Source organism: Struthio camelus, chromosome 12 (assembly GCF_040807025.1).
Source record: "Struthio camelus isolate bStrCam1 chromosome 12, bStrCam1.hap1, whole genome shotgun sequence".
Classification (NCBI taxonomy): Eukaryota; Metazoa; Chordata; class Aves; order Struthioniformes; family Struthionidae; genus Struthio; species Struthio camelus.
In genome coordinates, this window is record NC_090953.1 from 21,394,294 (window position 1) to 21,413,603 (window position 19,310).

The 19,310-nt window shown below is 41.7% G+C and overlaps 2 protein-coding genes and 1 long non-coding RNA gene across 9 annotated transcripts in view; 1 reads left to right on the forward strand and 2 right to left on the reverse strand.

The window, feature by feature from the left end:
• DAPK2 (death associated protein kinase 2) overlaps nt 1-11,029 on the reverse strand; it is a 61,518-nt gene extending 50,489 nt beyond the window's left edge. The window contains exons 1-2 of one of the 7 annotated variants that reach the window (XM_068958827.1): nt 9,012-9,890; nt 185-282 (exon numbers count right to left, since the gene is read on the reverse strand). In XM_068958827.1, the coding sequence (XP_068814928.1) occupies nt 185-261 (77 nt within the window). In that variant the 5' untranslated portion in view covers nt 262-282; nt 9,012-9,890. Of the gene's footprint in view, nt 1-184; nt 283-1,910; nt 3,280-6,612; nt 7,055-7,081; nt 7,811-7,835; nt 7,911-9,011; nt 9,946-11,008 lie in introns of those variants that run through there. The other 6 variants (XM_068958825.1, XM_009681522.2, XM_009681523.2 and 3 more) reach the window with 6 other exon arrangements.
• On the forward strand, nt 8,030-10,999 carry LOC138068923 (uncharacterized). Its single transcript, XR_011143788.1, has 3 exons — nt 8,030-8,184; nt 8,257-8,371; nt 10,617-10,999. It is a non-coding gene; the product is annotated as an uncharacterized lncRNA (long non-coding RNA).
• Nucleotides 11,030-12,004: 975 nt separating the features above from the next.
• Nucleotides 12,005-19,310, reverse strand: part of TBC1D2B (TBC1 domain family member 2B) — a 40,944-nt gene continuing 33,638 nt past the window's right edge. The window contains exons 12-13 of the mRNA XM_068958815.1: nt 18,942-19,063; nt 12,005-15,711 (exon numbers count right to left, since the gene is read on the reverse strand). Coding sequence (XP_068814916.1) covers nt 15,516-15,711; nt 18,942-19,063 — 318 coding nt within the window. The 3' untranslated portion in view covers nt 12,005-15,515. The remainder of the gene's footprint in view (nt 15,712-18,941; nt 19,064-19,310) is intronic.

Sequence of the window (19,310 nt, forward strand, 5' to 3'; positions counted from 1 at the left end):
TTACTACAGTTAACCTAAAACAACTGTTTGAAAATGTATTTTCTATAAAGGAACGCGTTTCTCTTGTTTTACGTTAATTTAGGTTATCATGCAGAGTAGAGATCAAGTCATTGTTAAAAGATGCTGCAAACTTCCCAACACGTCAGCTTTTAGACTAGTACTGCTGTCATCTGTGCAAACTTACCTTCCTAGCTCTTCCCCGATTTCATAAACGTCCTCCACCTTCTGTTGCTTGAACAAAGCCATATTTGGACTCTTCATTGATGCGCAAAGATGATGCAACTAGGATAGTAAGAAAGAAAAATGATGTTCATCATGACCTTCCAACAGACAAAGAATCAGTAAAACGTTTCTGATATAACCTCACTGGCCCCACTGCAGCTCATTCAGGGCCAAAGCTACCACTGACCAAAGCATATATGGAATTAATTCGGCAGTCTCAGCTGAAGAGTGACAGTCCAAATCTGGAAAAAGCTGTGTGCCTCTAACTGCAGAAGGCTCTTGCTCCTCACCAAAGTACTTGGGCACATAATTAACCAGAAGCACAAAATATACCTTTAAACCTAAACGTGACAGAAGTAAGGCATATAGTTTAACAGGCCTGGGGACCTAATACACCAAAAAGAGCTACCGTGAGAATCAGCATTACAGGCTCCTTCATCAGAGCGTCAGCGGGCAGACCACAAACCCAAAAGACCACAACGTAGAACTTCCTCTTTCTCGCTTCAGGCTCTGTTCGTGAAACGCGGTGGTGAGACTGTAAAAGGAAGCTTGGACTACTGCTGCAAAAAAGCATTGTGATCCTATCTCCAGGGTTTTCAGGGCAACATCTTGCATCACCCCCTAGACATTTCGGATGAGAAAAACAACAGCAGCATTTATTTATTGCATATATTACTCTGTATAACAGTGACATTTGCTTCCTGAGCATAATCATGATAAAAGCGATGAGCTCTGTGAGGTCTGAAAGGACAAGCCTCATATTGGTGCGCTTTAAAATCAGGAAGTGCCTTATACTGGTCCTTAGTGACCAACACCAACTGAACGTGTCTCGAAGAGTGCTTTCTCCACAAAGCAGGTCATCCTATAAAACGGAGAGCCTCACGAGATTTGCAAAACAGAGAATGAAGTGGCTGGGGAAAGGGAGAGAGAACTTGCTTTTCCTACCAGAGTCAGTGGATTCAACCCTAGAGACGTCTGGCAGCAAGGATCATTCCTGGCTCCCAAAATGATGGGGTGGAGAGAGACTGAGAAAGAATTCACCATGACATACAATTGTTCTCTAATGTACTGTGCTTCCTGAATCCTCATGTTCTGCAGTGATATAGAAAGGAAGAAACTCTCAGGAGTAACAGCACCCTGGTCCCAGATTTAGATTGCTGACAGAGAGCATAACAGAAATGAAGAAGCCTTCGACGCACACCACCTAGCAAAATCCAGTGGATGAAACTCCTTTTAGAGACTGCCATTATGGCATAAAAATTCAGGCCTGAAATATGAGCTTAGTTCCATGAAAACCTGATCGATTTTTTTTTTAATTATGCCCAAGTGTAACACTCTCTATACCAACAAACATCAACTCGGTTTTCCATTCAATATTTTTTTCCAGTTTTGGGCAGCTGGTGCAGAAACTGCTGCTCTTGAAAAGGAAGATCAGAGACATTATTCCTCAGGATACACCCACACAGCAACATATGTTATGCTGACAAAATGCATTTTAACACAATAACCTGCTGACCAGTTTACAACGTGTTTTGCGTTTCCTGCGCGGATAAACACTAGAATTATCCCCAGTGGCCCAAGCAACAGCCACTATCGTAGATCAGAACGTGTACAGTTAGGTAGCTATAAGGCCTCTAACACCACAATAAAACCTAACTGTATGGAGCCATATAGTTACTCCCACGTACCTCAGGACTACAGCAGCATTTCCACATTTCTCAGTGTGATGCTTATTTCCTTATGAAACTCGGTCCCAACGGCTGCTTGCGGCAGACACGCTGGGGATTTCCAAATTCTGTATCTCTAGAGAGCTCCTGCAGGTTTTTAAATAGCAGCCTTTGACTTCTGACTTTGATACACCGGGGAAATATATTTTACCAGCAAACGAAACTCTATTTTGATCCTTTAGAAACACGCTCAATTAAACGTTGCAAGAAGATCCAGCTTTTTGGATAAATCAGCAGACTTGTTATAACATAGGATGAAGTACCAAAGAGCAAATTCATTCTCTAACATAACCATAACTCATAAGCAGCAAATAAACTGTACAAATCTAATTGACTTGTCAAAACGCACCCTGCTTTTGCCATTGTATTCACTTCAGAAAACAGACTTGCTGATTTATTTTCCTCCTCACTTTTTTTTTTAAACCACTGGCTTCTAACACATCGGAGACACTTGTTGCATATCAATGCAACTTCTTTCCAACTATGTTCCTTCCAGGGCTGCAAAGTAAGATAAATTGTACATACAAAATCGTATATACAATTTTTGAAGAGCCTATATTAGCAAAACGTACACATTGGGACAAAAATGATTGGGCTACTTCATCTCAAGCTGAAAGTCTGCTACATCAACACTCAGCCTCGTATTAGACAGACATAACATTCATTCTTTCAAAAACCAGTAGCAATGAGTGAAGGGTTATCAACAAAAACCCAACGTCCCTCTGTTAAGCATTCAACACCAGTTATGCAACACAAGACGAAAAGCAGTGCCTGCTTCCATCTTCTAGTGACCCAATTTAGTGTCACTTAGTGATAGCTCTCTCCATACACTTAACATCTCTCTGCAGTGTGCATCCTTTTGGATTGCCATTTCCAAAGCACAAGGAGATAAGAGGGACTTTGAACCATCCATTTCTCTTCATATCTTTCCCCTTCGTGACGTACTCGTAAGATGGGGAGTTTCCGGTCCATGGTGCAGATCCAGCCCACAGGCCGCGCTCCTCTATGCTGTCCCTCAAGATAGGAAAGGTACAGGGCAGATGAATTTTTCTGGTAAGCCCTGTTCCTCCCCAAGGGGCCCAGAGCCCCACTCCTGTCAGATGATGGGACGTATTTGAGCTATACATCCAAAACTGTGTCCTCTCCTACATGAAGGGTGTGTGTCTATACACCTCATGGAATAGGATGCATGCTGTGACAGATGCATGTCATCATGTCACATCATATGATTAAAATACATCTATTCCTGTCTCAGGTCAGGAGAAGTTACCCTTTTCACTGAATGACAGACATGCTTCCAGTCACCTCACTGAGGAGAGGTAGGCACAACATGCCTCCAGCAGGAGCTTTCAGTAGGTTTCCACTGCAGCTGCCTGGCTGGATGTGATGGTTCTGTTAAAGGCTCTGTGAGGCTTTAGCAAAGGGCCTATTGCATTTTCATGAACAAATCTGTTCAAATCCCAGGCTCAAATCTTTGCAACAGAGACAAATTTGCTTCCCTGTCCCTCCTCTGACTGCGTTCTAATGATGATCTCTCTCATTCAACTACCTAAGGAAAGTGATGGAAACCGCACAGGCTGTGATATTCAAGATCGGAAAAAACAGAGCATTTTAAGAGCATAATGTAGGAACGAACGCTCACATTGTCAAGGCTGGACTAGACACATGACAGCAGTTTTTGTCCCTTCCACTTTACACCTGTGTGCTTTGTCAGACATGTTCCAGATGATCCTTAGCTTTCCTATAATTTTCAGAGTTTTGCAAAACGGAGCCAGTAACTGTTCTGCTACTTTTTTCATGATTTCCCCTTCCCTAAGCCATATTCATGCCTGAGATAAAAATGTCTCTCTTCTCCTCTCAATGAAAATAAACAACTCAAATTCTGCTTTGTAAGCAAATTGTTGTATCCCTCAGTCAATCTCTCATAACCTCAAAAAAGCTCATTGACTAACTCTGGTCAGGGCTTGCAACTACAAGCAACAAATGCTTTAGTAATATTTAAAAGAACTCGGACATCTCTGAGCTTTTAGCATTGTATTACATTGATATAATTTTGTTTGCACTGGTTCAGAGCAGGATTTTCCAAAGCGTCGGTGCAAACCTAGCTCAACACCTGCAGTCTTCAGAAAAAGTAAACTAGGGACAACGCCAAGTCTTTCTGAAAAACCCTAAACGTTGTGCTCAAGATGATTCTCAAAATTAAGTTCCAAGCCCACGCAAAAGTCAACTAAGGGAAAATACCCATATATTAAGAGACATTGCTGAGACTTGCCCATAGACTGTAATTCCCTCAGACTGACTACTCCCTTCATCAGAATTCAAGGTACATAGCTATAAATAACGTTAATGCAAACACACCTAACAGAAAACCATTGTCCTAAGAGAGAGACAGACTGTCATTCAGAGGGGCAAGTTAAAAAATAATTTGAGAATGGGGAACCCGCCCAAGATATCTCTGGGAATATAGCCAGCTTGCGTTGGATTGACAAGTTTACTCATCTCCCAGCATCCTCCAAAGAACACGTCTATTTCTGCAGATTCATAGAATCCATGCAATATTTTCTCAAAAATAACCAGACCTGCCCCCCTCACCAGACCTCTCGCTGATCTTTTAACACCTTGTTCCACAAAGCTCAAATGAGAAAGCCTACCCATGACACCGAGGAGCCATTCAGGCATCTAAGCCTAGAGCCTCACTTCTGAAGACAGAAAAACTCCTCCAAAGCATTCAGACCCTCCAGCCATACCTCTGCTCTGCTGGTGTTTCCCGTGCCTATCACTCCATGTTATCTTATCCTGCCTTCCACTCTCATTACCTCTGCAGATATTTCTTGCTGGCTGTCACCCAGCAGCCACTGTAGCAGATGCCCAAAATAGATCACACACTCGATGATCCAAGACAATTGTCATTAGCAAATGCACAGCATAAGGGGGAATAAGATAATAAAAGATGACCTTCACACTCTTAAAATTCATCTGAAGTGAAAATGCCATTCACAGGCATAAACACGGTGCTCCCCACATATTATTATATACTGGTCTTAGGAAACCAAAATTATTTCACTTTGAAAGATTTGAACGGTGATGTTTTTGTTGGACCTGGTTTGCAAGTATGGAGCACAGTTATTCCAAAGCACAATTATATCAAAGGAAGAATGAGAGCCTTAATTTTTTTTCTTTAATCAGACGATTATTTCCCCAGGCTGACCAGTGAAAGTAGACTGAATTAGAGGTGGCCATGCATTTTTGACTCATTCAGATGAACAAGTTGCATATTCATGATCTGAGAAAAGAGTGACAATCAATCAACTTTATTTTTTTGATACACTATTTTTATGTTAACACTTCTGGGGTATGTACCCAAACAATATTTCAGTTCAATGATTTAGGACCATTCCAATCATATAAGGTCTGCACCAGAATTCATTAAAGCAGGGAAGACGGGCATTCAGCTTCAGTGGCTGCTGGATCAGGCTGGAACTTTAAAATCAAAATAGTTATTGATATTAAAAAGGCTTTTACAGTGAGCCAGAAGTTACACAGCTTCTTCAACAGCTACCAGCACCCCACAGCAAGCTTGGGAGAGGACGTAACCTTCTGAGTTCTCTCATAAAACATCCCATGTCTTTCCCTCAGCTCTCACACACTGAGACCATCTCTTCCATCTCAGTCTGTTTACTCTAGGATTCCTAGCGTTGAATATTTTCAACTTCCTCTGTTTTCATAAAGCTGCGTCACAGTATAGTTCCACCTTTTGGCTCCCTTTACCTAACGTCCCAAATATCCTGAGGTAACAAAGCATCGCTAGTCTCATGCCAACGATTTACCTACAGCTACGTGACGAAGCTACAGCAAAACCAGAAACCAAACACTGAACTCCAGATTTCAGTTTTAGGCACTAGAAACATTTCCTGCCTAATCACGTCACCTTTCTAAATTCTGTCGTACCATAAATCAGACCTTATCTGCCCTAAGAAATTTGTATTTCCCAGTGTGATTAAAGGCATGAACTTAAACAGACGTGTTTATACCAGTACAAACCCCAAACGTAGATGTTCTTTTCCATTACAGAAGTGCCTTTCCTAGTGCAGCTTGTGCTGTGTGGAAAGGAAATTAATCTAAGAAATCGGCTCTTCAGAATAAAGTGACACAATCCACCCTAAGGGGAGCAGAAAGAAGAAAGTTAAGATTTCTCTTTTAGAAAAGTTTTCCCTTTGTAGTCGTTAGTCTGTCATCGTCAAATTATTCTACGAGCAACGGCCAGTCTGCACACGTTGAATCCCCGATAAACGTCCATCCCCCCCTCAGGGACAGATTATAGAAATTCGAGACGGGAACAAAACTGTTGGATCGTTTACCTTGTCACCAGCTCGGGGTATTTTTTCCTTAGTGCATCTTCTCTAGCTATTTGGCCAACCAGTTTCAAGTGACTGCGGTAACAGCTGAATAATCCTACTTTCTTACGTACGCCTGACACGAGATGAATCACTGAGCTCTGTCAAACTCAGCGGCATCCCCTCAGGCATGTTTTTATGTCACAAAGTGATAGTTATACTAAGGTATAACCCCAAACACACCTTAGAACTGAGCAAAGTAATATAACTTCCCTCATGAATTGCTTTTTAATATAGAAAAAAGGTTACAACTTGGAATCAAATCTTACCTGTTTCAGATCAACCATTTGAAAAAAAAGGAAACAAATTGAAATGATTCGGTCTGCTACATCGGGTGCTTTAACCTAAAACTAAACTGAACTTCCAAGCGTTAAGGTGCCCTTTCACCCTTCTCATCCCCACTGATTTTTTTCTCCTTTCTTATTCCTTTTTTTAATCCTAGAAAAGACTAACAATTCCATCAGCAAAAAAGGAAGTAATTTTTACCCTCTGCTTGCAAAGAAAAATAAAAATCAAAGCACAGTTAGAAAGTGGTAATAATTCCAGCGAACCCTTATTGCCGCATCAGATATCTCCTGTCAGGAAACAACAGCAGCCTACGTTTTCTCTGTCAGAGGATGGAGGCAGCTGTTACTACCCGGATATCCATAAACGACACAAAACACACTAGACGGCTCAGGAGCCCAACGTGACCACGGGGTCCCATCACAGAACCACCACCCCTCCCCTAGCTCTCACCAGGTGCCTCTCTAACGCCCGTGCTCGTCGTCTCCGTGCCTCGCAGCCTCCGTCTCAGGGGCTCGCACCAACCGCGCGAGCTCTGCCGCGAACCGTGGCGCGGGGCAGGCAGCCCGCTGCGGGACTGCCGCCGTAACTGATCCCCGGCCGCCGCGTGCCTGGGCGACGAGCTCGGCGCCAACGCCTCGCGCGCTGCGAGGGAAAGCCCTGGCCTGGCTGCCCGCGATGCCCGTCCTCGAGGCGCCTCCAAGGATTACCGCCACCGCCGAGAAACATCCCTGCAGAGCCGAGCGAGGTCTGGCCCGCGCGCTCCGCAGGCTTTTTTTGTTTCCGCACGAACGGACCCAGGCTCTGTGAAAGCTGGAAGCTCGCTGCCGTCTCAGGGCTGGCCCCTCCAGAAGAGGGTCGCAGCAAAGCTTTCCGCCTCGGCGGCGGCTCCCGCGGCCCACCTCCCGTCTCGGCTGCCCCTCGAAGGGCACGGCCCGGCCGGAGGCACCCCTCGGCCACCCCCGGGGGGCGCGGGCGTTGAAACCCCCGCCGACCCCCGCTCAAGGGGAAGGGCGGGGAGGGACGCACGGGTAACGCGCTGGAGCCACGCAGGGTTGCAGGACGAGGCCAGCGAGCAGAGGGGCCGGGCGGCCGGCGCCAGCAGCCCTGAGCCGCCGCACCCCCCGGTCCTCGCCGGCCTTGCCCGCAGCAGCGGGAGCTGCTCGCCGAGGCGGCGGCGAGGGCCCCCCACGCCCCCGCCACTTACCGCCGCCGGCGCGGGCTCCCCGGGCGCTGCCCCCCCGGGCGCTGCCCGCCGCGTGCGCCGGCAGCAGGCGGCGGGGGCGGCCCCGGCCCCGGCCCCGGCCCCGCCTCGGCCCGCCCGCCCCCTGGCGGCCCGCTCCGCCCTCTCCCCCCCCCGCTTTTGGGGGGGGGGGGCAACTACTCCAGGTTAAGTAAAGAGCACGTACTGTCCCCCGTTTCAGCAGCAATCCTAGGCAACAAACCCAAACCCCCAGACACGCCTTGTCCTCGGTGGGACTTCGTTTCAGCGGTCAAGCGGAGCTACCCTGCGAGGGGAACACAAAGCTTCATCAGCAACGCACGGGTGCACGAAGGTGCTTGAACAAGACTATGGGGGGGGGGGGGGGGGATTCATGTTTTTTAATAATCCTTGCGCTTCACCTCAGGCCGGAAGCGACAGCACTGCATACCCGCCTGTGAGATGCGGGTACGGGCCCGGTGTTTCCCGGGCGCCCCAGCTGAACACAGCTCTCCCCCGCTCTGGAAGGGACTAGGTCAGAGGTAGGACTTGATTTCTTCCACTTTAGTAGATACACAATACAGGAAAACAATACTGAAGAAATACAAAGCTGATGGAGTGACTCCATTAGAGAGATCTCCATTTGCAATCTCCTTTATGGAAATGCCCATTTTGTTTATTCTGTATTCTATACAAACCTATACTGTGTGGTCTGAAATGTAGTATTGTTACCCAAGGAAATGCCCTGTTGTTTCAAGAAACCACCATCATGAAAAAGTGGCACAGGTTTTTCAGTCCCCAGTGCTGATCTCAGAACACATTAATATTTACTACCATAGCAAACGTTTGCAATACTGGTTTTCAGGTTGCCCTAGACTGTGCCCTGGATCAGCTACCAGCAATTCTAAGTCCTTCGTTTGTTTACTCTCCTGTCTTAAAGACATTCTCAAAACCTGTAAAACTAGATTTTCTCCAACTTTATTTGGCTGACAGTAATTGCAATAAACACCGTTTGGCCTCCTTAAATTTCTTCTGGGCAAGTTAATAGTCAGCACTGGTTAATGAGGAATGATGTGGCACTGTTCATACCTTAGAAATGGCATATAAATACCAAGCTGCCTTCCCTTCCAGCTCTGTATACAGTTAAGACAAAGCAAAGCTATGGCAAACGATCGTACTTACACAGGCAGGCTGCTTCCATTGCAAAAAAGTTGCACAGGTGCAATGAATTTCAAAATAATTGTATGCTGGGCAAGAGCCTAAAGGCAGGGCTTTTTGTTGTCATAGTTGAAAATAAACTTGCTCCAAGCCAGCAGGATTGAACTGTGCCCTGCTAGCCTGCCCCGGGAGCAGTGTTTACAGCCCCGAGTCCCACCCAGCTCTCCCAAGTCAAAGAGGAAAGTGGCTGCCTCTCACATTGTAGAGGGTGGAGGGCAGGAAATAACGAGCAATGCTAAAGGTTTCAAAAGGCCATGGAAGAATTCAGAACCCTTTAAAAGGGAAATAAAGAGATTTTGCTCTTCACCTTTACTGCTACAATGTCATATGATCACGTGAGAGCCATGCCAATGCTCCTACTAAATTATCAGAGAAAAGTACACACAAGGAAGGCCGCCTCTTGTGTTTGCTCCTAGCTACAACCAAGGGGACAAAGCAATATGGTTTGTCCTGACAGACCACAACCACTTTCAAACCAGGACAAGCTCTCTACACCCTGAGTGACTCTGCTTTGAGTTTAATTTCTGCTGGCTCACCCTACAAGGTCTCCAGAAAAAAACAAGGGTAGGCTGAATCTTATTCCTGATGCCTGTTTGTAAGCCAAAAATATAGGTTCTATCTAAATAAGAGCAATTGCTCTTACATGATTAAGTCTTTTAGAGACCCTTAAAACACCTTAAGGATCAGACTTGTCGTGTTACTAGAACTATACCCACTGTTTATGACAGTTATTGGATTGTATGAAAGAGCTAATTGCAACATATTCGGCAATCAGGGCAAAAGCCATTATGTGCATACAGGACAAGAGCAGGAACAAAAACTGGAAGTTCAGTAGCTTTCAAAGCAGGCAGGGCAGCGCAAGCAACCCGGTACGTCACTGAACTCTGAAGGCAAACGCTGCAGTGTCTGCTAGCCATGCCCTGTTAACAGTCTCCTTTAGGAAGTGATAAAGGAGGAAGCGCATACCTTACGTTCCTAAGGGAAGTCTCAGGCTTAAATACTTACCAGGAGAATACCACCTGCATTTACAGGAACTGGTAAATCACCTATTTCAGTTTAATCGCCAATCATGGTGCCTGAAGACATCACTAAGAGTCAGCTCATCAGTTCAAACCTGAAGTCTTAGAGGCAGCTCACTGTACACTGATGTAATTGCTTCATTCACACAAAAACCGCATCACATTTAACACACAGGCAGGATGCAGTCACTCAAAATTAGGAAATGCCTGAACTAAGGCTACTAAACTCATCTTAATTTCCCCAAGTATATACGTTAGTGTTGAAGGTTTTTAATATCTTTTCACTTCTCTGCAGTACCCCAGACTCACTAAGGGCAGAGAACAGATAGTCTGCACATTAAATAACTATTTGATTTTTATCTTATGTTCAGTGTGTAGTCCTGAGGTCTGCTTTTTAATCTAATCCTGCTCCAAAAGGCTAGCAGTTTTGACAGAGCAGAGCTGCCCTTCAGTAAGATGTGCAACAGTATCAAAGCATGGCTTCTGCAGCATAGTATCATGATGAAATACCCACAGTGACTTCCCTTCTGACTGAACCTTTCATTTTCAGGGGGAAGACCTCCAAAGCAGAGTATACCCTTCCTTTGCATTATCTGAGTGAATATACTTCATGACCTTCATTTGTGGGAACTCCTAAAGCCTCAACACTGCTTGGATTCTGCTTCCAATGAGGGCAAGTAGCTGCACATATGTGAGCTATGTTTAGCACATCTGAAAATCCCCCAGAGTGAATACCTGATGTACAGTAACAGCACCAGTAGACTTCAGTGTGGTCTCTACATCTCTCTCAGGCACTCAGAACAGAGAATGAGACCCTGTGGATGCTTGGCTTCACTTCAGAGGAGGTGAGCTGTGTTTATAATTTTTCTAAGTTAATGAATTCCTTAAGGATAAGGAATTTAACAACATACATGATCAGCTATATCCATCAGCCATACTTACACACATCCTGGATGCAATTTCACTGAGAACAGATCTCTTGAGCCTAAGGAGTCCTAAGGAGGAAATAGGAGCCTCAGCTGTTCTTTAACTGTTAAGGCCCCAGCAGCTGTTAGGGCAACACAACCTAAATGATACGTCAAGTGTCCGAGGGAAGACATCGCCCCCCATGCACTCCTGTTTATTCCTTAGACTTACATTTTTCAGTACATAGGACAGGAGGCCATACAGAGCCTTGTTCTGCCTTAATTGCTGCTCTTCATCCTATTTTGCAACTCCTTTGAACAGTTTTCTAACTGAGCCAATATCTACACTTGTCCTTTAGCTCTGCTACAGCATGGCAAGCTGTTAAGAGCTGTGCACTATTCACCCCTATGAAAGACCTGTTTGGACATACTATTCAAAGTAATCTCATAATCTCTTACATGTTCCCTCACAAATATTTAGCTCCAGAATTTGTATCTGAAATAGCTTAGGTACTTGACAGCCTCATTAAGAGAATCAAGCTAATTCCAAAACGCAAAAATCGTTTTGGAAAGACAGACATTGAAGCTAAGTTTCCAAATTAATTCAGTGCTTAATTAAATTTTCAAAGTAGTTGAAGTTACATACTCAACTACCAAAGACTTCAGCAGAACAATAGTGCCCAGCCTGCTAGAGAGGCTTTTGGTATCAGGAGATATCAAGTAAATACTTAGGTTTCTTACGAAGTCTGTTCCCTGTGAATGCTCATGAGTATTTTATCTCCCCTTTTCTCCTCCCTCCCCCTCCCCCCCCCCAAGAAATTAAGGACACCAATCATAAGTTTACCCAGTCAGCATCACCTGCATGCAACATGTCTATAGTCCACATCTTCATGCTTCAAAACCAAATTTGCGTATTTGTTCCTCTATGGAGGCTTTCTCAAATCACATCAAAATCACCAACTTTACTAATGGTTTTTGTTTCGATGGCACCTGCAGTTATTTCCATCTGTTATAAAAAAAGAACCAGAGCAAGTTGTAATGCAAAGTAATAAACAATTTATTTTTCTTTACATCAGTCTTTAGCAAAACAACACTGGTTACATTTAGTGATTCAATTTCTTGTACCGCATGTTTCTGATTTATAGCATGACATTTAAGGGAAGATTCACTTAAACCACTACACTTTTTCATGAAATAAAGTGACTAATTTTCCATTTTTCAGTTAAGCGTGACTGAATATACAACTTTATCAGATTTAAGACCAGCCATTCATTCACTGATTTTTGATGTCTTAAGGAACAAAAGTCCTTCCAGTTCTGCTGAAATATCTTACCACGTTTACAAAGACTGGGGACTGGGAGAAGGGGAGAATCTCTCACAGAAGACACCTAAAAGGCAACAAAAATTCTTTCTATGGATTACATAGCTTGTAAAAAAAAAAAAGAAAAAATCCAATAACACTTGATGATAATACCATCTATAGACATGTACAGGTAAAGCTGGAATACTGTGCAGTTGTAATAGCTAAACATGTAGTGCACCAAATTCCTGACTATTTAACAGAAGATATTTTAAACAATAGATAGAAGTTTCGCTGGAAAGCCATACATAACTATGAGAATGGAGGAATATTCTGCAGGATGCAACTCAGTGATTTGGTTTATAACAACATACACTGGGAGCCTGGCTTAAGGAACTCTTTACACATGTGCACAATCTTAATATTAAAAAAATAAAGCCTAAAAATGTTCATTACAATACAGAAAACCATGGAACATTAAATAACAAACTTTTGTGATCATCAATTTAAGGTCTTTATTTGCATTAACAGGTCGATTTCCTAAAGAGTGACGAACGTTAAATCCTCATGCATTGCTTTGGAAGTTCACCCCAATTGTGAACACTTGGTATCTATACAATTCAGCTTTGTAGACCAAGTTGCAATGTATTTTGCTTGGTTTCATCTGGTTAAATACTGCCTGTATATTTTACATATTCTTAACAGGAGTTATTTACTCTTCAAATTTGCCAGATGAAGCATCACTAGAAAACTAGCATTTGCCCCAAAACATTTACAACAGCAAGGCGAGCTTCCTCTGAAGTGGCTTCCTGCTATATTCATCTCAGTTTTGTTCTATGACTTCTAGTGGTCAGAGGTAAGTCTTGGATGCCTGTTCAATTTTTTGACCTTTTGACTGAGGCATCAGTAACGATGCCCAACAAAACGAGATCAGCTTGCTAGCAATGTGAGTAAGATATCATCAACTGATTTCACAACTGTAAGCTAACAAAATACAGAGACATGATTTCCATAAGCTTCCTACTACTCATGTACTAGATTCACATAGTGTAAGAAACTACTTAGTTTTACTGTACAACTGGGTAACAACATCTATAATGAATCACAGTAACACAAAATTAACCTTCATTAAAATTGTAAAAAAAAGAAATGGTCCGGTAACATTGCAAGTCATGTTTTGTCAGCTAGAGAACGTCCTGAACAGCTACCCCAGAGTTAGTTTTATCTTCACACCCTGAAGACCTTAATGAATTCAGTGTGAAAATATCTCCTAAGTCATAGGGTCAGGTGAAGACTCAAACAAAACCCAGGAGTAACAGATATGCAAGAACAGGGTAGGTACTTACTTCTGAATTATTCACCTTAACATTTCAACTGTTGCCACTGGAAGGACGATCTTAAATTAAATCTCTTTCTAAGCTTAACACTTGAAAACAAGATGAAAAAGAAAGACTGGACATTACAGACTGCTTTAGAGACCAGCTCTTTCAAAACAAACACAACATAACTAGAATATTAGAAAAGCTGGTCCCATTTTTATATTCAAATACCAATTGTAAGTAAAAAAAAAAAAGGGAATACAGTACATGCAATAATATGAAAAACCTACCTAATAAATTCAAGTAAGCAACCAAGAGTAACTAGGGAATAAGTCCCTCCCCTTCCCAACCCCTACCACTTAACATAGACAAGGTGGACACATTTTAGAAGATAAGTGACATGCAAATTGAGATCATACCATGTTTCCCTCACTGGCAAAGATTTGTTGCCTTATTTGGAATTATGTTACAGAGAAAAAGGCATACATTAAGTATCAAAAAAAGTCCTGTAAGTTACAGTATTTGCCTCACTTCAGAAAAATAATTCCCTTCCAGATAAACTGTCTTACGATATGCTTATTTAAAGGCGGCAATAAATATATTCTCGAACAAAAAAAACTGTATTGTCCTCAGAACAGTTTTTAAAAAGCATAACTAGTCATGAAATGAGAAAGAATGGCCTACAATCAGGTTTTCATAGTCGGAAACAACACTGCAGCTAAATGTCCCAAGTGTTTCCCTTACAGCTCCTTGTAGCATGCGCATGCAACGTTTGCGGCAAAGATGAATGCATTCAGAGAATATTGTGTTTTTCCTCCACAAAAGGATCTTAAGTTTTTGTGCGTGCGCTGTGGTCTTTATGCTTGAGTCATTGCTAAACATTTATTTAAGAATCCTATCTCTACTGCTATTGTACAATAGTTATACATTCATGCAAAGAGAAGTTACTATGTTTCTTTTTAAAAGATGAAGACTTCATCCTATTTGAAACCCTATGTAGGTAGAAGCCCTAAAAATATAAAATGCCTTTAACAGATAGACAATTAACTACTAAAACATGGTACTCCTGTGGCTAGTTCCATTCTCCCTAATATCTGGGTTTTGGCTGTGGCTTTCTCCCCCCCCCCCCCCCCGACTGCAATGTCTCAAAAAACCTGAATAGGAATAAAATTGTCTGAACAGAATTTGACCTATAAATCCCTTTACAGTAACCGGTATTTTTTTTTATCAACACAGCTGCCCAAATAAGCACAAATGTATGTCACTGTTCCAGTAATACACTGAACATTCAAATGACAAATAGATACTTGAACATACATACTTAAAGAATAAAACAAGTGTTCCGATCAACAATGCATTTCGTGTCACTTCAGGAAAAGACAAAAGAATGCAAAAGTTGTTTTGGTGCTTCATTCCACACTTCTAGTTGTGACCTAAAGAATGCCTAATTTATTCAAGGACAACATGACAAAAGCCATTTATTGAACCAATATGAAAATGAAAAATATGATGTCCTCCCACATTGTGCCTGTGCTATAAAAAAAACATAATTATGTCAAAAAATGCAGAACCTTGGCAATGAATGTGGTAAACTGAGTGATGACCTCCTTACTACTGTTTCACATATGGGCACAAAGAGTGTGCTACAGGAAAACAACTGGCAATTCAGCTGTTTGACTACACTGAGATAGATATTCATTTAAGTGCTCTACATACAATTCAATGAACATAATTGTAAACAGAAGTGTTTGGCCTCCATACAGAGCAATATTTCTGAAAGTGCTGGGTTTTGGAAATCTGTCCTGCATATTTCCAAAAGCAACTAGTTTACATTCTGTTTGATAGGATTAATAAAGTGTATTGGAGGTTAACTCACTCAATGAGCTTTGGTCATGATCCCAAAGAAAAGTTTAAGTTGAGTACTTTCAACTATCCTCCTCATCATCACTAATAAGGTCTCTTTTTTCTATGCAGGTCTCTCGTTCACGTAGGAAATCCTCACGAATGGCTTCAAGTTCAGTTAGTTCGAGACGCACTTTCTCCAGGTGATAGGTCCTCCTGTTCCTGATCTGACGTAATGGAAAAGGATTCAGGTCTCCAAAAGCAATAGCAGTCAGTTTCCTGTAGGATTACACAACATTAGAAGACAATTGGTGGGACACTGGTGTCTTTTAAAGTCAGTTTTGAACTTCATTCATATCAATACATGGCTGACACATCAGATTTCCTTTGCCTACCTGACATACCTTAGAAGTTATCACGATTTCAAGGAAGTTCTGTAGAGCATTCAGTTTTAAAAGCTACTTCAAGCGACAAAACACTCTCAAACTCTCAGCAGTGCAAATTCTACATAGTGCTATAGCAATTAGAGCCTTGACAATACCGAACCAAAGATTGCAGGCTTGACTGATCAGAGCTTCATTGGCTAGACAAAACATTTAGTGCATCCCGTTATCTGATTATAGATCAGATATTCCACTTCCTTCACATAATTCATTGAAGCTCACTCAATACCAAGAACAGTCAGCTCTTTGCTATACAGGGTTATGAAGTGGTTCAACAGGCCAGATAAAGCCGGGGATAATACAAGTATAAAAAAGGATAATACAGAACATGTATAAGCCAAACTTCATGATATAGTTACAGAGGTCAGGGATTTTGCTGGCTGGAGCATGAAAACCTCTGCGGTAGTGTCAGCTCAAGCTAGCCAAAGCACCCAGCAGAGACCATGAAAGCAGCCATAGTCCTTCCAGAGTCATGCAGTGTAATCCCATCAACTATCACAGCAACTCACTTACTACCTGATCTGCCTAACTCAGTCCAAAGACAGAGGTAACTATCTCAAAAAAGTCAGGTGTACGCCCAAGTACTACACTTAAAGAGGAGCAGCTGCTATAATTCAGGGCTTGGAGACATAATACTTCTATTGCTTTGCATTCAAGATCTCAGCACTAGCTTGCCAGAAACCAAGGTAAGTCATTACTGTTGTTCTACACTTGAAAAAAGATATTATGCACATTTGAGTTCTCCTTTTACCTGTAACAACTTCAGTTTTATTATCCAACTGAACCCAAATATTAACAGATTTGATTTGATCAGTTCATGTTATTTAATGCAGGCTCTCCCTAGGTTTATATTTTTGGGTAAACTAGAATTATTTCATGTTATAAACAATGTATTCCAACAGCTTCTCTACCTGTGCACAAGCATACTATGGAACACAATTTTCATCTGTAGAAAAAAACAGTCCATAGCATTCTATAACCTAGAGTGTAATTATGCATGTTTGTGCAGACTTTTCTCCATTAGAAAACTTAAATCTAGAATTCATGTAAAACAATTTTCTATCCCATTCAGATGTTCGTGAATTCTATAAAATTTTTGATATTTTACTGTACAAGATGACTTGTTGTCCATGTCAGTAATAGACATAATTCCACACACTTTTGTATTGTCTAAATTTTGAGGTCATAAAACTCGTACAAAAATGGTGGAGTAAGAAACCAGATGATTTGAATCACATCTCATTTTACAATTTAAGATCACACAAATCCATTCCTGCAGGCAAATTTAGATCCCCTAGGTGGCACTACACTGCTACACAACGTCTTCTTGCTACTCTAACTTTTAAAGGTCAAAGCAAACAGGGATTTACAGACCAGTGCAGAGTAAATTTGTACTGTGAACACCTTTGATGCACTGAATTCTGTCCTCACCTGAACTGTCACCATCTGACAAATGGCGATACCTGGTTAGTGGGTTGGGGGGGGGGGGGCACGCGTGCGCGCACGCATGTGCATTAACTTTGTTAAAAACAAAATGAGATCTCTTCTAGCAAGCTTGCTCCCCAGCCATGCTAAAAAATAGGATACTTCAGCATCCAAAGTTTAGACAGGAGGCCTAATCATCATGTGCTTTTACATATTTGTAAAAGGAAAGAAAAGCCAAATCCGTAGCTCTAATGAAACATCTAAATGAAGATTATATATAAAATTCTGCTCAAATTAAGCAAGAACTTTTTTTTTTTGCGCAATTTTTAGTTTCTTGGGATATGTCTGTGAAAATGAAAGTCATATTTAACAAAAAGTGAGTATAAGCTACATTCTTAAAGTATCCACAAATCTCAGGTAAAAAAAAAAAAGTGGTAGCTTCATTCCTTTATTTCCTTCATTTCTTTATTGTTTTAGCATGCTCCTTCCCCCAAACCAAGTACATACTACTTTTCTGTCCCTTCCAGATTTGGAATCATAGTCAGTATTTATTTTGGTCACAAACAGCTGAGTACAACAACTGTTCAGCATTTTTCAAGTCGAAGGGGGAATGCTAAGACAAAAAGCACCACGCTACTCCCCCTCAGAGCCTTCGCAGGGATTTCAGCAGAGGAAGCAGAAGCTGTTATCAAGCTTTTTACCCTTTAAATTGGGTGCAGAACATTATGCCAGCATCAATCCCAGCAACAGACTATAGACAGAATAAGATCTTTCAGTTTTAACTTGTATCCAGCCAAAACTGAAACACAGGAAGTGAAAATAATAAATAGTTCTTGCAGTCGGAGCCAAAGTGTAAGCCTAGTTCCATACGGAACTTATTGCAGTAAAACCAAACACCGCAGATATCACTATATTTTCTACTAAACTTTAAACCAGTAAGGCTAAATCTGTGCAAAATATATTTTCAACCAATAGAATGATCCCAATACGGCTTTTCTTTTTAATCTTGATACGTTGCTCTACAGCCTTGTAACCACGATAATACATGAACATTAAAACATTAGACCTTAATTTACATAAGCTGTACTTCCTGTGCAAAGTACTGAGGAATGAAAAGAGAAATCACTGCTTCAAAGTATGTTAAAAATCATGCTCTATTTATGTGGTATTAGCCTACACATTAGCGATTCATAACATACCTAAATTCAGTGAGGAACAGCTAGTGTCTTTAGTGAGGTTTGCTTTTATTTGTTTTAAAACATTTAATAACATAAGTTGCACCCACAATATAGGGTGAGGCTTTTTACCTATGCTTGGCATTCTGAAGTGCTACTTCTGGGATACAGCTGCTAAACAGCAGCAACCTGGCAGAGTCGTCAAAATCATTACTCAGAATTCACAACTGCGCTTTCATCGGTTCTGCTTTTGTTTCCTCTCATTTTTGTAGCGTGAAACAAAGGCATTCAAACAGCGTTTAAAGCAGCTGCTAGGTAAAGTTGGACTACTGATAAGAAGTCTCAGGAATTACATTTTTTATCTCTAGTTATTTAGTATCTAAATAAATACATAGATTAAAAGCAGCAGACTGTTTCTATACCCTACCACAAGTCTTTCAGTTACATACAAGTTTGAGTTACCTACCTAGCATCAAGTATAGTGCGCGTGAAGTATCGAAGGTACTTGAATATGGACATTGAATCTTGCAATTTTAAGATTTCCTCTTCTTTGTATTTAAAAAGTGCCAGGGCAAATCGGAATATTACCTGATAAAAAATACATACTTTTTTATTTTTCTTTTTTTCTTTTTTTTCTTTTTTAAAGAACAGAATGCACCGATTCTCATTTTTATCTAACAAACTCAAAGGAAAAAAGCTACTCTTCCCACAGCTTAACATTTGAGCTATCTAATCATACTCCCCCTCTATCTCCATTCCCTGCCGTTCTCTGCTCCTCCACTCCCCCCACCCCCAAAAGCTGCCAAAAAACTTCTGTTACAGAGTATAACCAGCA